At 43.0% G+C, this 16,877-nt stretch overlaps 1 protein-coding gene across 2 annotated transcripts in view; it reads left to right on the top strand.

Moving 5' to 3' along the window:
- The first annotated feature begins 2,134 nt into the window (after positions 1 to 2,134).
- Positions 2,135 to 16,877, top strand: part of GIPC2 (GIPC PDZ domain containing family member 2) — a 90,155-nt gene continuing 75,412 nt past the window's right edge. Inside the window, exon 1 of one of the 2 annotated variants that reach the window (XM_036832630.1) lies at positions 2,135 to 3,169. In XM_036832630.1, coding sequence (XP_036688525.1) covers positions 2,930 to 3,169 — 240 coding nt within the window. In that variant the 5' untranslated portion in view covers positions 2,135 to 2,929. The remainder of the gene's footprint in view (positions 3,170 to 16,877) is intronic. The other variant, XM_036832622.1, reaches the window with a different exon arrangement.

The following is a 16,877-nucleotide window of genomic DNA, read 5'->3' on the forward strand; positions in this document are numbered from 1 at the left end:
AGGTTTCTGATAAATTTCAGATCATACAGCTGAACTGGGTAAGGAATTAAAAGAATTTTAATGGGAACCCTGATGGCTTCATAAAACTGTTAACAAGAGATCAAGGATTAGTTACATAGGACTGAGTGAACTGCTGAATATGGTTATAATTTTTATGCTTTTTAAAATTTTTTGTCTGAAATGTTACTGGCTTTTACTCTGTGTTTTCCAGATATAAGGAAACATTTCCTCTTAAGCTAATTATGGCTTACAGCAATTTGGTAAATTATATCCTTGTAAGCAGAATTGAAACTTTTATCTTTTCTCTCTACCTCATCCCTCCAGAAATTGGAAACTCTTAGGTTCCCAGCAGACTTATCAGGTGAATAATGAAGGCCACCTCCTGACAAGTGCAGGAATCTCAAGATATCTTGGAAGCTTCAAGAAGAGAGGAATTCATTCAAATTTGTTGATATCACAGGTGGAATTGAGTTATTAGCCACTGCAGCTGCTGACCTTTAACACACCCTGAAAGGAGTTCAGGACAGAGATTAGGAATAAGACTCTGGGAAAACTGGTAGAACAAAGCTTCAAATATTTTCAGAAGAAATTTTTTATAAACCTGGATTCTTGTGCCTTCCCATACTTAGAAAAGCACCAAAACCATTTATGAAAATATCTGTTCCTCATGACTAGCAGCAACCTTCTACTGAGATGTGTGCTTGGGTGCATGTACCCTCTTTGCCAAAACCATGTAGATACAGACCTCCCTCTTACCTCTTCTGAGCAGTTCCTCAGAGCTATCTGAGATGCTGTCTCTTGGGCTATAGTCCTCAGTAAATCTCCAAATAAAAGTGAAACTCAGAACCCTCACGTTGTACGCTTTTATTTCAGTAGAAGCCAAAACAGAGGTGTGATTTAAGAATAAGATGGTCAATGAAGTCAGATATTCCAAAAGGTGAAGTAAGACTGAAAAATGTTAATCATATCTGATGATTAACTGCTGACCATAGTAAGAGCAACTTCAGTGAAGTGTGAGGGCAAAGTCTGATCACAGTGAGTCTAAGAGCAAAGGGGGAATTGAGGAAATGCAGCGAATTCAAGACTGTTTTGCTTTGTTGTGAAAATGCAGAGGTGACTGCAGGGGCGGAGGGGTGGAGGACTTGAAACCAATGTTGAAGATTTGGGCTTTTGACCATCAGTAGATGGTACCAGGTGGGGAGTTGAAAGACAAGAGTCAACAGGTAGCTTAAACATAGAGATCCTCAAGGAATGAAGAGATCAGCTCAAGGGTCAAATAAAAGAAGAGATTTCTTCAGAGTTTGGAGAAGGGAGGTGGGTTGGAATTACAGACAAGGGGTGGATAATTGAGAGAGTTCAGGAGTCACACTGAATGGCCTCAATTTCCTCTGTAGAATAAGAGACAGGGTTTTCTACAGAGACCAAGGAGGGCGGAGGTGGAGCAAATCACCTTGGTGGAGTGCTGAACGTTTGGGAGAGAAAGATGCCCAGGAAAAAGTAAAAAGGATTACTGAGAGTTGCTGAGGGCTTGGCTGAGGGTGTTTAACTATGAATTCAATGTGGCACTAATCTCAAAACTTCTCCTTCCAATTCTGCTTTGCAGGGTGTAAGGTACAGAGAAGAAAGACGGAGATTGACTTCCACTTAAATTCCTATTCCCAATGGCCCAGACATACAGTTACGAAGGCATGTGGCCCAGTCGTCTGTGAGTACCTACCACACGTTTATGACCATCACCAGAAGGGCCAGCATGTTTGTATTCTAAGATGTGTTGTTCTGTAGAATCAGAATCCTAAGGCTTTTATAGAAATTGAGTCATTTAAAAACAAAATTTATTTATTTAGAATTTATTTTTGGCTGTGTTGGGTCTTCGTTGCTGCGCGCGGGCTTTCTCTAGCAGGGGCCATGCTTCATTGCAGTGCAAAGGCCTCTCATTGTGGTGGTTTCTCTAGTTGCAGAGCACAGGCTCCAGGGGTGCGGGCTTCAGTAGTTGTGGCACGTGGGTTCAGTAGTTGTGGCCTGCGAGCTCTAGAGCGCAGGCTCAGTAGTTGTGACGCAAGGGCTTAGTTGCTCCGCAGCATGTGGGATCCTCCCAGACCAGGGCTCGAACCCGTGTCCCCTGCATTGGCAGGCGGATTCCTAACCACCGCGCCGCCAGGGAAATCCCTAAAAATTGAGCCATTTTTAAAGGAGGAGAAAGAAGCCAGGAGATGAGAGGAGGGAGTGGGTTATCGACGGAAGAACATACACAACCTAAAAGTTTTGAGTTAAGTTTCATTCGGGGACCTTACTGAGGACTATAGCGGAGGAGAGCCTCTCAGATAGCTCTGAGGAACTGCTCAGAAGAGGTAAGGGAGAAGCCAGGATATATGAGTGTTTTTGTCGGATAAAAACGTGTTGTGGAACATGAAAAGATGACTGCTAATCACAAAGGACAGACATCTCAAGTTAATGATTGTAGTGCTTTCCTATGTAGGGGAAGATGCAAGAGTCTGAGTTCACTGAAATGATTCCTTAGGTATGCATCTTAACTATCTAGGGCCAGTGTCCAAATCACAGAATGCTTCCTTGTTTTCTCCATCCTGAATTCCCCTCAGGGCACACCATCCGGGGCAGCTGCGATGGTTGATGGCTTGATCCTTGTAGAACTGGAATGGCAGGCAACATTCCCCTTCCTCAGGGTCCAACTTTTCTTCTCCCTGATCCATCCGGAGGGCAGGTGGCTGCTCGGCCGGTTGCAGGTGCGACTCCTCTCGGTGGAGGAGGGCCCTGAGCAGGCGGGGCCAGGCGGGAGCGCCTCTGCCATTGGCCCAGCCCAGGCTGCACCTGCCCGGAGCCGGCAGGCCCTTAGCACAAAGTCCGGGGGCCCAGGCCAAGGAGGCAGCAGTTCGTGGCAACGCAGGTGGGTCCCCGCCCTCGGCCAGGCAAGATGCCCCTGGGGCTGCGGAGAAAAAAGAAATTCACTACCAAGGAGACCTCCCGGCTGGTGGAGGGCGAGCAGACGAATGCGGCCGGCGGCAGCCTCCCCAGCCTCCCGGCGCCCACCTGCAGGCTGGTTTTCCACACGCAGCTGGCCCACGGCAGCGCCACGGGCAGAGTGGAGAACTTCTCCAGCATCCAGGAGCTCTACGCCAAGATCGCGGGCGTGTTTGAGATTTCGCCGTCGGAGGTAAGCGCCGGGTGCTGGGGCTCAGCCTCTCGCTGCCTCTCGCCGCTTCTCCCACCGCCCCGCGCAAGCTTAAATTGGCTCCGGCTGGTTGAGCTGCGCTTCCCGGATCCCGACGTTCGAAGTGGGGTGGGGTCCGCGGCTGCGAGCGCCCCAGGGGGAGCGAGAGGGCCTTACAGGGAAGGGAAGAGGTAAGTCCCAGGACTGGGAAAAGGTAAGTCCCAGGACTGGAGAAAGTCACATTCTCCAGGCTCGATCTGGCCTCTGGGAAACCCGGGACGACCTTTCTTCCTCTTGCAAATGAGCATGCTCTAGTAACCCGAGATTCAGCAGCTTCGGCGCCTTCCCAGCGTCGAGATCTGGCTCGGCAAATTAACACCCTTCACTTTGTCTGGACTTTACCCTCCTGCTTCCTCTGCAGGGGTGAGCGGGCCACGCTGAGCATCTCCGGGATTGGCGGGCTAGGGGGTGCCTTCCGGGTGATACCAAACCAAGCCCCATTTTGACCCGCATATGTCATGTCACATGTCATCAACACTTTGGTATTTCCGGGAAGCTTATTATTCCAAGGGCGGATAACTAAGACAGTTATACTAAACTACGCGGGACTAGTTGACAAAAATTTCAGAGGGGAAAGCCCCTCTAAATTTTACCCCATATCCTTGAAAAGGGACTGAAATTTGCTTTTATTAGATCGATAGCATGTGTGCCAGGAACTGGAGTTTGTTATGGGGTGATTTCCAAAGCCCTAGTTTAGGCGGACATTTATGTGACCACTTTTATTTATACTTACCCAAGCTAACTGCAAATGCAGGTGTGAGAAATCAGTCCAAGAAAGTATTTTGTCCATATTTCAAGGAAAAGCACAAGATCTTGTTGCCCTGGACTCCTGGGAGTGCAGAGAGCTGCCTTTGAGTGGCACAGAGCAGCATTTGGCTATCTATTCTTTAATGTTGTTTATCAGGTCAGTTCAAGCGAAATTGAGGTCAAGACAAAATTCCAAGAGGAGATGAAAGAGATCTTGAAGCTAACCTTTTGTTCTTTCAGGGTTCCCAGGCACTGAGGGGGCAAATCACAGACCCATTCTATGAATTATTTAGATTGATATAGAGTATTAACGATAGTACTTCACGTTTGTATAGGACGTTTCAATTCAAAAAGCGCTCTTGCAGGAAAAATGTTATTTGATCTTCTCTAAGAGAGGTTGGTGGCAGACAGTTCATTGGGTAGTTTAGGACAGGATTTGGAGACTGATAAACCTCACTGTGGATCCAGGCTCTACCACTTACTAGCTGGGTGGCCTTGAGCAAGTTTAACTTCTCTCAGTTTCAGCCATTTGTAAAATAGAGATAAGGACATCTACCTTGAAGGGTTATCGTAAAGACTGGAGTGCATGTGTAAACTTATCAGATTGCACTGGTGTATGGTCAGTGCTTTACAAATTGTAACTAATATCATTAATACCTAATATCATTAATACCTAACAGTTAAATGAGTGGGCTGAGGTACAATGTGTCTGGCCTTTGGCCAAGGTCACATAGCTAGCAACAAAAAAGCTGGGCCGTTATTTTAAACTTGGATCTTCTTGTTTCTAAGCTAAGTGAGCTTGTTAGCATTCTTAACTGACAACTTTAAATATCTGTCCTGTAACCAGGGACTCCAGATTTATTTACTTTGCATTAAGTCTTCCTCATCATAATGTGATACTATTTTGAGTTCTAGATGCATGACTTTACTCAATCCACTTAATCCCTGAGAAGTATTATTATTATCCCTACTTCACAGATAGGAAACTAATGCTTTGAGGTTCAGAAAATTTTCAAAATTACATATAGTAAGTGGCAGAGTCTGTGTTTATTTAATTAATTAATTTATTTGGCCACGCTGTGCGGCATGTGATATCTTAGTTCCCCGACCAGGGATCAAACCCATGCCCCCTGCATTGGAAGTGCAGAGTCTTAACCACTGGACTACTAGGGAAGTCCCAGAGCCTGGGTTTAAACCCAGGTTTTTTCTTTCTGGCTCCAAATTCCATGAAGTTATATTGCTTCCCAAGTTTTACAGGGTGTCTCAGCAATAACTTGGCAACCATGTTCAGCACTTTAAGTTTGCAATGCGCTGACTTGCATTAAAATTTCAAGATAAACATTAGGTATTTTGATGTGCTTTATCAAAGTTCATAAATTTTTATAACCCTAGATATATATATTAGTATGTTTATGCATATAATCAACATTAATGCAGGTTTTCCATCTAGACTAAAGAGTTAAGTATATTCAGGATAAAGTATTGATCATCATAGTATATGTCAAAGTATCTCAATAGTTAACTTTTTTAATGAATGAATTTATTTTTTGGCCGTGTTTGGTCTTCGTTGCTGCACGTGGGCTTTCTCTAGTTGTGGCGAGCGGGGGCTACTCTTCGTTGCAGGGCGCGGGCTTCTCATTGCAGTGGCTTCTCTTGTTGCAGAGCATGAGCTCTAGGCGCACGGGCTTCAGTAGTTGTGGCACGCGGGCTCAGTGGTTGTGGCTCGCGGGCTCTATAGCGCGGGCTCAGTATTTGTGGCGCACGGGCTCAGTTGCTCCGCTGCATGTGGGATCTTCCTGGACCAGGGATTGAACCTGTGTCCCCTGCATTGGCAGGTGGATTCTTAACCACTGTGCCACCAGGGAAGTCCTCCATAGTTACTTTTGAAACGAGTAATTTATTAAAATAAAATGCACACTAGTGAGATCCCATTTCTCATCTCATTCCCCCAGCAAGAGGAATAGTGGTATAAACTTTTGAGATGTCAGTGGAGAAAAAACAGAAAGTTTCCCCCCTTTATATGACTATATCAGAAGTCCTGCCTTTTCTCTAGAGAGGTGGCTATGAGGATACAAATGGCACTGTATGAAGAGCTGTACTCTCTCTGCTAAGGAAAAGAGGGAAGGAGTTGGCCTGACCTGATGGCCGGGAGTCTGTAACGTGCCCCTGGCTGTGCGAGGCGTTTAAGGCTACAGGGTGGTCATTCCATCCTCACCATAGCACTGAGGCAAAGAGTCTTCTCATTTTGCAGTTGAGCTACATGAGGCTCTGAGAAGTCAAGTAGCTTGCCCAGAGTCGCTGGACTCGTGTGGGGCGGAGTTGGGATTCGAATCAAGGTTTCCTGGTTCCAAGTTCATTACATAGCAGCTGTGGGATTCTTGGTAACTGTATTCAGATTCCAAATACAAACCCGGCAAAACTTTTTTAAACAAATGATCTTTTCAAGTAAAGCCTCAGACTCAACCACCAAAATACTTACTACCTCAAAAAGATGCTGTAGTGAAACTGATAATTATGGATTTCACCTATTTCCTGGTTCCTGAAGGAGGAAGTTAACGAAACCTATGAATCACTTGCAGGGTGCAGTCTGTAATCATTACCTTGAAACAGATGGCCAATTATGCAAAAATCCCTTACAGCTGATATCATTTTTCTAAACAGCTAAATGAGCAATTCAGCAAAAAGAAAAAAAGTAAATCTCATCTAAAAGAACAGTTAACTCATAAATGCTGGGACACTTTTACAAAACATTTGATACCATCTTTTAAAATATTCAGGATTCAGGGAGTTCCCTGGCGGTCAAGTGGTTAGCACTCCGCGCTTCCACTGCAGGGGGCATGGGTTGGATCCCTGGTCAGGGAACTAAACTCCCGCATGCCGTGCGCAGCCAAAAGAAAAATTTCAGGATTCATGTATGAGTTGATTACTAAACTCTTGAGCTGTAGGCATAAAATTTGTTGAAGGGGCCTTTGAATATTTGACTACTGTAATTGTTTGACAAGTAGTTTGTGTCGTGACATATTTTCTTAATTCTCTATTATGTGGAAAGATTGTGGGGAAAGAGTGAATTTGAAAGAGTTTATTAAGAAATCACTTTTGTAGTTAGACACTTGTCCAGAAGCTGAAAACTTTATAGATTTCAGAAATTATTAACTTTGATTTGGTTACATTAGTTTGTATATGATGTAATACTAAGTATTCATTGAATGAATGGATCAAGCAAATACAGCCCCTTCTCAATACATAGAGCAGTCAAATAAAGCAGTGTACTGGGGAAGCAGAAGAGTCAAGAATTGTGATTTTAATTTCAAGCCATATGTTCAACATGCAATTATGCTATTTTTCTTAAAAACAAAACAAAACAACAAACCGTCTCTTGTCACCTGCCCCCTCTCTTATGCTATTACCCCATTTCTCCTTTATAGCAAAACTCAAAAGTTTCTGTCTCCAATGAGATATATTCTGCGTCTCATCTCTCTGCTCAAGACTGATAGCTCCTCATCTCACTTAGAGTAAAAGCTAAAATCCAATGATGCTTACAGGCCCCGTGGTCTCTCTAACATGCTCCAGCTAGTCTGGCCTCCAGGCTGTTCCTTGAACTCTGGAGCCTTAGGGCTTTTGCACTGGCTGTCGCCTCTACCAGAACCTCTCCTTGGCAAAATGCTCTTTTTTTTTTTTTGGTTACGCCTTGTGGCTTTCAGGATCCTAGTTCCACGACCAGGTATTGAGCCTGTGCCCTCAGCAGTGAAAGCGCGAGTCCTAACCACTGGACCGCCAGGGAATTCTCAGAATGCTCTTCCTGAAGTTTGGTCTAATGTCACCTTCTCAGTGAGGCTGGTACTGATCATTCCATTTAAAATTACAGCACCCCCTAAAAACAAAACAAACAAACAAAAAATGAAAAGAAAAAATAAAACCCCCCAAATTATAGCACTCCCTATTCCCTTTTTATAAAAAATAAATTTATTTATTTATTTATTTTTGGCTGTATTGGGTCTTCGTTGCTGCTTGGGGCTTTTCTCTAGTTGCAGTAAGCCGGGGCTACTCTTTGTTGCGGTGCGTGGGCTTCTTATTGTGGTGGCTTCTCTTATTGCTGAGCATGGGCTCTAGGCACGTGGGCTTCAGTAGTTGTGGCACGCGGGCTCAGTAGTTGTGGCTCTAGAGCGCAGGCTCAGTAGCTGTGGTGCATGGGCTCAGTTGCTCTGCGGCGTGTGGGATCTTCCTGGACCAGGGCTTGAACCCGTGTCCCCTGTATTGGCAGGCGGATTCTTAACCACTGTGCCGCCAGGGAAGTTCTTATCCCCCTGTCTTGATTGATATAAATGACTGCTGCTCCTTTTACCAACCACAGTTTTAGTTTTGACAGTTTTCCCCACCTTGTAGATAGTTTTATTAAGATACTGAGTCATAGACTTGTCCCCACTTCCTGATAGCAAACCTGTGTTGTCCTAACATCACCTAACACAAGCCCAAATCTTTTCTAATGCCCTATTACTCAGACCCTCCCCCACGGTTCTCCATGGTGTGCTGCCTCCCTTGTTGCAAGGAGCAGTAAACTAGAAATGAGAATTCCTGGTGGTTTTTGGCTGGAAGGCATTGACAGTTGTCACTGCTGGATTTTTACAATGCAGATTCTAAATGGTACCCTGAATATGGTTTCCCTGATTCCACCCATCCTCTATTTTTAAAAATAATTAATTAATTAATTAATTTTTGGCTCTGTTGGGTCTTCATTGCTGTGCGCAGGCTTTCTCTAGTTGCGGCGAGCAAGGGCTACTCTTCATTGTGGTGCATGGCCTTTTCATTGCAGTGGCTTCTTTTGTTGTGGAGCATGGGCTCTAGGCACGCAGGCTTCAGTAATTGTGGCACGCAGGCTCAGTAGTTGTGGCTCGCAGGCTCTAGGGCGTAGGCTCAGTAGTTGTGGCTCACGGGCTTAGTTGTTCTGCGGCATGTGGGATCTTCCCGGACCAGGGATCAAACCCTTGTCCCCTGCATTGGCAGGTGGATTCTTAACCACTGTGCCACCAGGGAAGTCCCGCATCTTCTATTTTAATATTGATTCCCTGATCATACCAATCTCAAAAACCTACAAGGCTCCCTGTTACTTACTGTCATATTCCTTTCAGGCTGCTATTAAAAAAATACCACCAACTTGGTAGCTTATAAACAAGAAAAACTTATTACTCACAGTTCTGGAGGCTGGGAAGTCCAAGATCAATGTGCCAGCATGGTTACCTCTGGTGAAGGCTCATTTCCTAGTCTATAGCTGGCACTTCTTTCTCTGTCCTCACCTGGTGGAAGGGGCTAATGGTCTTTCTGGAGCCTCTATGATAAGGCACTAATCCCATTTATGAGGTCTCCACCCTCATAATTTGAGCAATTCCCAAAGGCCCCACCCATTAACACTAGGATTTCAACATTTGAATTTTGGGGGAGGGGACATAAACATTCAGACCATAGCACTTACAAATAACCCCCACCAGCCAGACAACGTCTCCTAGTCCTGCCTGCCTCTTTAGTCCTGCCCCATGCCTACTGCTCCAGTCTCATCTCCTAACAATCCCCTTTTTATTCCAGAATGTTTAACTGTTTCATTCCTCTATGCCTTTTCTCATGATGTTCTCACTTCTTTGTTCTGATAGCTCCTACCCACCTCTCCAGTCTCAACTGTCATCTCCTCCAAGAAGCCTTCCTTGTGAATCTGCCAATCTAGATATGTTTAATACCCAGTACTGCATGATCTTAACATAGCATTAGCACACTGAATTGAATTTAGTTACTTATCTCTTGCTGAGGGCCGGGAGGGTTTTTTCCCTTAAAAATCTCATTTCCAGAGTTGCTAGATGGCTTAGTTGCACCATAAAATTTTAATAAATAGAAGTAGATGGTGGATCCGGTAGGAGAGGAAGCTGAAGATATAAGCAGTAGTGAGACTACAAATGTCCTTGAAGCTATATGGGTTCTATTCTGTAGGCAGTAAGAGTAACCCAAGTATTTTTCAGCAGAGGAATGACCCCTGACTGGTGTTTTATAAAGTTGAAACACAATTGACCATTCATTTGCTATGCTTCCTTTATAAAGTTTAGTTTAAGTTAAATAGGATGGTATTTTCTGGAATTGCGCGGTACCATCTGAGAAGTTCTAAATATACTACGATCATTATGTGTGCTTACTATCCCTCATGAGCATCAGCCTCTGTTTTCTATGAAAAGCTCAAGTAAAAAACAAAACAAAACAGCAAAACATCCCCCCTAGAACCGTGACTCATTTTGAGAAGTGGGAGGATAGTCTCACCAGCTGCCTTATAGACCTCATTGCTCTCAGGAGGGTAAGAAATGGGTAAGAATGTTGATTTGTGTGCTGGAGATCCCCCAAAGTAGGTGTGTGAACAACTCTAGAATCAAGTCTGAACCCCTCCCCAAGCCTCTGCTACCTCATAGACAGATGGTGGCCCCTTTGCCGTCCCTCACCTACTCCCACCCCTCCAGCCATCCTGAGTGGACATGGGAGGCTCTTGCAGGTTGTAAGAGATGGAGACACTCAGGTTACCTTGGACAACGTGTATGTATGTATTTGTTAGGATGTACGGGGAGGTGAGGAAGCCCAGGATCGCCTCTGTAGCTGGGCAGTCAGGTTCCGTGGGCAGCTGGAACATCACTCATGCTGTCTGGGTGAAAGCAGTAACTTCAGACTCTGGAGAACCAAGAGCAAGTCCAGTTGCCCTTCACCTTCCCTCGCTACCTGTCTCCCTACTTCTTACTGTGTTCTTGACTGATTCCTTCCTTTTATCCTTTGACTTTGCTCCTTTAAGGCCTCTATTGCCTCCTCTCTGTCTTTTAGTTCTTTGCTTCTGTACTTTCTGTGAGCCCACTCTGTCTCAAACTTGAACTCCCTGAGAGTGAGTCTCTGTTGGTGAGTCAGGGTACAGGACAGGTGGGGCAGGCCCCGTTGGCCTGTGGGTCAGGGCTCGTCTCTGGTCCAGTGTGTAGATGGTACTAAGGCAGATGAACAGTGGATAAGGAGTCCTGTTGGAGAGGACAGTGGGCAGGACAGATAGTCTGAGACTTCTTCAATTTGGGATGTGGCAGACATCTTCCATGGCCTGTACAGAGCATGAAACTATTCTTGGTTCTCTGACATTTATCTATTGTTCTTCTCTTTACCTGGAAATCTTTCCCCTGTTCTTTCCTTGTTAATTCTTTTAAAGGATAAACTGAGGCATATTTAAATTGAGTATATTTGAGCAAAAATCGATTTGGGCAGTGGCAAACCAGAAGGGGTTAGGAGTGCTCAGCAGACAGGAGTTAGAGGCAAGGTTTTTATAGAGGAGATGTAGAGGCAAAGCAAGGAAGTTATTTGATTGGCTCCAGCTTAAGTGGTTGCCTTATATGGGAAAACCTACTTGGCTGTTTGTGATTGGTTGTCCTTTAGGTTTCTTAACTTTGAGGCATTTGCTGGCCTAGGTTTTGGTTTGCTTACCTAGGCTGCCAAGTTCATTAGAACCCTCTCAGTCTAATGGCCTCCTTTTAAAATTAACAACTCCTACTTATGCTCAGGACTTGTGAGTCAGTACTCCCAAGAATGCAGCTTTCTGGGTCCCACTTCTACAGATTTGGGCTAGGGCCTGAAAAATGTGGTAATTTAACTTTTCCCTGGTGTCCCTAGGCAGCTGGTCTGTCATCTGTTGGCAGATATGTTTTTGGGAACCACTGGATTAAATGAGAAGATCCAAGGTCTTTTCCAGTATGAACGGTCTTGAGAGCTTGTGCACTCAATTAAAAATATTGGAGTGTCATTTTTATGTAAAAAGTATTGAAATACATACAAATGTTACTAACTGCCTATCTCTTGGAGCTTACAATGTATAGGAGTGGTGGTAAGAGTAAACTAAGACATATGAGTAAACAAGTATGTATATACTGATAATACAAGGTGGATGCTGCCAGAGATACCAAATATGCAGGTAGGGATATGGTAGGCAGAGATCAAAGAAGAGTGAGGTGGAATTTGATTGAGAAGATTGTGGCAGAGCCCCAAAAGTATTGAGCCATGTGTGCCTTTACTGCTCAATGTACATACCTAGCATGTAATTTTGATTCCACAAATGCAAAACTGTAATTATACAGGAAAGTGTGGTAACACACCAGAATAGAGAATGACTTCAAATCAAAGACTGTTTTCTTAAAAAAAATTTATTTATTTATTTATAAATATTTATTTATTTATTTGGTTGTGCTGGGTCTCAGTTGCGGCAGACGGGCTCCTTAGTTGTGGCTCAAGGGCTCCTTAGTTGTAGCATGCATGTGGGATCTAGTTCCCTGACCAGGAATCGAACCCTGGCCCCCTGCATTGGGAGCGTGGAGTCCTAACCACTGTGCCACCAGGGAAGTCCCATGTATATATATTTTAAAATATTAATATTTATTTATTTATTTGGCTGTACTGGGTCTTAGTTGCGGTATCTGTTCTTTACAGTTGGTAGTAGCAGAAGCAAAGAAGTGGACCTAAGGAAAAAACACTGAAGACTGGGGATGACAGAGTCACTGGGGTCCTTTCAGGATCACAGAGGGCCATCAGAATGTCCTTCATGCTAGGAGAGCCGATACTGTGTCTTTAATGGCGATGAGCCAATTTTTAGTAATTTCTAAGAAGTCTGTCTTCTGAGAAGGTTTCCTGTGCTTTTTTTGTTTCCCTGTGTTTCCTTATAATAACTCCCCATCACCTAAGGTAACCAAAGGTCTTCATTTTTTTATTGATGTATAGTTAATGTACAGGATTATGTTTCAGGTGTATAACATAGTGATGCACAATTTTTAAGTTATATTCCACTTATAGTTATTGTAAAATATTGGCTATATCCCTGATGTTGTACAATGTATCCTTGTAGATTATTTATTTTATATATGGTAGTTTGTACCTCTTAGTTCCCTGTCCCACTCTTCCCCTCCCTCTTTCCCTCTCTCTACTGGTAACCACTAGTTTTTTCTCTATATCTGTGAGTCTGTTCATTTTTGTTATATTAACTAGTTTGTTGTACTTTTTTTAGAGTCCACATATAAGTGATATCATACAGTATTTGTCTTTTTCTGTCTGACTTATTTCACTTAGCTTAATACCCTCCAGGTCTATCCAGGTTGCTATATGTGGCAAAATTTCATTTTTTATGGCTGAGTAGTATTCCATTGTGTGAATATACCACATCTTCCTTATCCATTCACCAGTTAATGGACACTTAGGTTGTTTCCATTTCTTGGCAGTTATAAATTATGCTGCCGTGAACATTGGGGTGCATCTAAAGCTGTTTCTTGAAACTATGTATTCAGATAAAGTAACTAGCTAATACCTTTGGGCTAGATACTTGCTGAGATAAAGAAAAGAGGAAGCCAACAAAGAGTGGATGACTGTCACTGTTTCTCTGGATTGGGATCTAAAAACTGCTTTTTTCTCACTGTCTTAGAAACTCTAGCCTTTCTGTTTGGGGTATGCTGAGTATTTTGAAGTTTTGGTGATTAAAATGTGGAGTAGGAAGTTGAAGCTTGGACATGACTAATACCAGGGAGGTCCTATGGCTTCTACAGATAAGTTAAAGGGAAGAAGGGACCTTAGACCTTGTCAGTGATAGAATATTTGCCTTTTAGGAACATATCTGACCCCCAGTTAGTAGTGGCTAACAGGCCCAAGATCCAGCATTCAGAAAGTGTATTTGCTATTGTATAAAAATCTCCCTGGAGATAATCAAACCACGTGTAGAGGAAGAGCTCCAACTTAAAAAAAAAAAAAGGCTAAAATCCAGGATCTACAGGTTCTTAAGTTACAGTGTTAACTTTAAGTGGTCTTAAAGGGATACACAGTAACAAGGTTGAGGAAATGATAATTCTGTATCCATTCCTGGAACAATTTACATATCCATATATTGCATTAAGTAGTAGTGTTTGTAGTAGTGTTTGTGTGATTGCATTAACAACATGTTCTTCATGATCCAGGGCCAGAATGTAACTTGAACCTCCTGAACCTTTTCACATTTGATACTAACAGTGTGTTCTGGGTGTAGTTAGGTATTAGGTACTGATCATGATTTGTTACTCCCTTCCTCCTTCTGTATTCTTTTTTTAAAATTCATTTACTTTTGGCTGTGCCGGGTCTTCACTGCGGCATATGGGATCTTCAGTTGCGGCATGAGAACTCTTAGTTGCGGCATGCATGTGGGATCTCGTTCCCTGACCAGGGATCAAACCCGGGCCCCCTGCATTGGGAGCGTGGAGTCTTACCCACTGGACCACCAGGGAAGTCCCTCCTTCTGTATTCTTTATACTTCCCCCTTACTATCTTAATTTTCCTGCCTTCTGTAAAGGTAAGTGGGGGAGGGAAGCATAGCTTGAGCATTGAGAAGGGAATTACTGTTGAATACCTATCCTTACCACTTAACCTGTGCTACCTTGTTTGAAATAGCAATTCTTAACAGAACCCCCAGAAATGGCTGTGATTGATAGATGAGGCAGTTGGAGCTCAGAACAAAAATAAACTACTCTGGCTTTCCTGGTGGCACAGTGGTTAAGAATCCACCTGCCAATGCAGGGGAGATGGGTTCGAGCCCTGGTCTGGGAAGATCCCACATGCTGTGGAGCAACTAAGCCAGTGTGCCACAACTACTGAGCCCGTGAGCCACAACTGCTGAGCCCGGGCACCACAACTACTGAAGCCCGCATGCCTAGAGCCCGTGCTCTGCAACAAGAGAAGCCACTGCAATGAGAAGCCTGCGCACCACAATGAAGAGTAGCCCCCGCTCGCCACAACTAGAGAAAGCCCACGCGTAGCAACGAAGACCCAATGCAGCCAAAAGTAAAAAAAAAAAAAAAAAAAAAGTAAACTACTCAAGGGACTTCCCTGGCGGTCCAGTGCTTAAGGCTTCGCCTTCCAATGCAGGGGGTGTGGGTTCGATCCCTGGTCGGGGAACTAAGATCCCACCTGCCTTGGGGCCAAAAGACCAAAACATAAAATAGAAGCAATATTGTAACAAATTCCATAAAGACTTAAAAAAAAAAAAAGTAAACTACGCAAATCATGCAGTCCAAAGAGACGTCTTCTATCTTAGGTTTGTCTGAGTCCAAAGCCCATGTTCTTTCCTTTACACAAGTGGTTCTTAACCTTATTGGACCCAAAGTTCCCCTGTAATAACAAATATTTTGTGGCACCACTTTTACTTATCCTGAAATAAAAATTTAAACAATAATACCTACCTATACACATAATTTTAAAAACTATTAGAAACAAACATGGATATCAATGCAAATACTTGGGAAAACTATTTCAGAAGACATAATGAAGCAGTCAGTTGCTTGTATTTACCTACTTACAGTGAATAAGTTTGTATTTAAAAAGAATAAGAAAAAAAACGAAAAAAAAAAAAAAAAAGAATAAGACAATAGTCACCTGAGTGTTGTTGACTCCTTTCTGTTACCTTTTGTTATCTAAATATTTGTAGGTATTCATAGAACTATATAATGTAACGATAATAGGAGCAAGTGATATAAATGTTTCATGTTAAATTCAAATAACATGGACAATAGTGCTGTCAGTGACTTAATTTTCTGAAATGATGAACAACTCTTGATAAGGTTCTACACAAACAAGAGAATATATATATTCTCTTCCCAACATGAATCTCTAGTAGGACATTTGAAAATCATCAGAATTAGGTGCACCAAGCTGAGCCTCTCTGAGCACTAGAGTTCAGACCGTATCCCTACCTCATCCCCTATCTCTCCCAGCGCCAGTGGTGTACATAATCGTTGTAACAACCAAAAAGGTCCCCACAAGATTTCAAACAGTTTTCCAGTATCACCCTACCTGCTGGCAACATTGCTTGATGCCAGTTTGCCTGAGGTTAAGCACTTGCTCTAAGCTGTGAAGTTAGGAGGTAAAGGGGGGCAAAATGGGAAAGCAACAAGAAGGGAAAAGCAGTAGAAGGACCTCCTGTTTCATACTTACAGTTTTAGGATCAGTATTATAGGATTGTAATTATACAAAGTGAAACATGGCTGGTTACATTTGTGAGATTCCAAGCTTTTGCAATATCTCAAAGCTACACATGTTGCTGTGGCTATTTCACAGGCTTATAGGGTCCTATGATAGACGGAGAGTCAGGGTGGCATGACAGCAATGCTTTAGGTCAGTCTGATGGGGAGGTGGGTTTCAGGGTAGCGTGGTGTGCCCTGAGTTTGATGCTTGGAGATGCCACCGAGTGGCTTCAGTTTTCTCACCTGGAAAATTGAACAATGGAATTGAACCTGGAAAATGTACAAATAATACCTGCCTTATAGGGGTGTAGCGAGAACTGAATGAAATAGCATATTAGGTATCTAGAACAACGGTTCAATAAGTGTTAGTTCTTGTTCCCTCTTTTCCTCAAAAAAGATGCTTTTTAGGCAATTTCTGAGTAATTTTTTGGTAATTTTTTCCTTTTAGTTTTTCTATTCTAGACCTGTACAATTTCAGTCTCCTACTTTTTGCCTAATCCCAGAAAATAAGGAAAGCAAATTTAAAAGTTTATCTCTATACATGATCCTCAAACTAAGCTATCTCAGTGTGGAATTCTATGCTACGGTAACTAATGTGGACTCTTCTGACAAGGACTTCTTCAATAAAGTTTAGTATAAACCTAATAAACTATTTCAGTCAACACAGTCAAGATCTCAAACTTGAAATATTAAATATACCAATTTATTCAGAATTATTTTACGTTGCATTTATCAATGCTTATTTCTCTTGAACTCTTATTCAAAAGAGTTATTTCAAAAATAACTCTTTAGGAATACCCATGTTTCTTTGTGTCATATCTCTAGACATACCTGTGACAGAATTTTTCTCAGCATGGAATTCTATTATTCTACTCCATTCTTCCACT

The sequence above is a fragment of the Balaenoptera musculus genome, chromosome 1 (assembly GCF_009873245.2).
Source record: "Balaenoptera musculus isolate JJ_BM4_2016_0621 chromosome 1, mBalMus1.pri.v3, whole genome shotgun sequence".
Taxonomy (NCBI): Eukaryota; Metazoa; Chordata; class Mammalia; order Artiodactyla; family Balaenopteridae; genus Balaenoptera; species Balaenoptera musculus.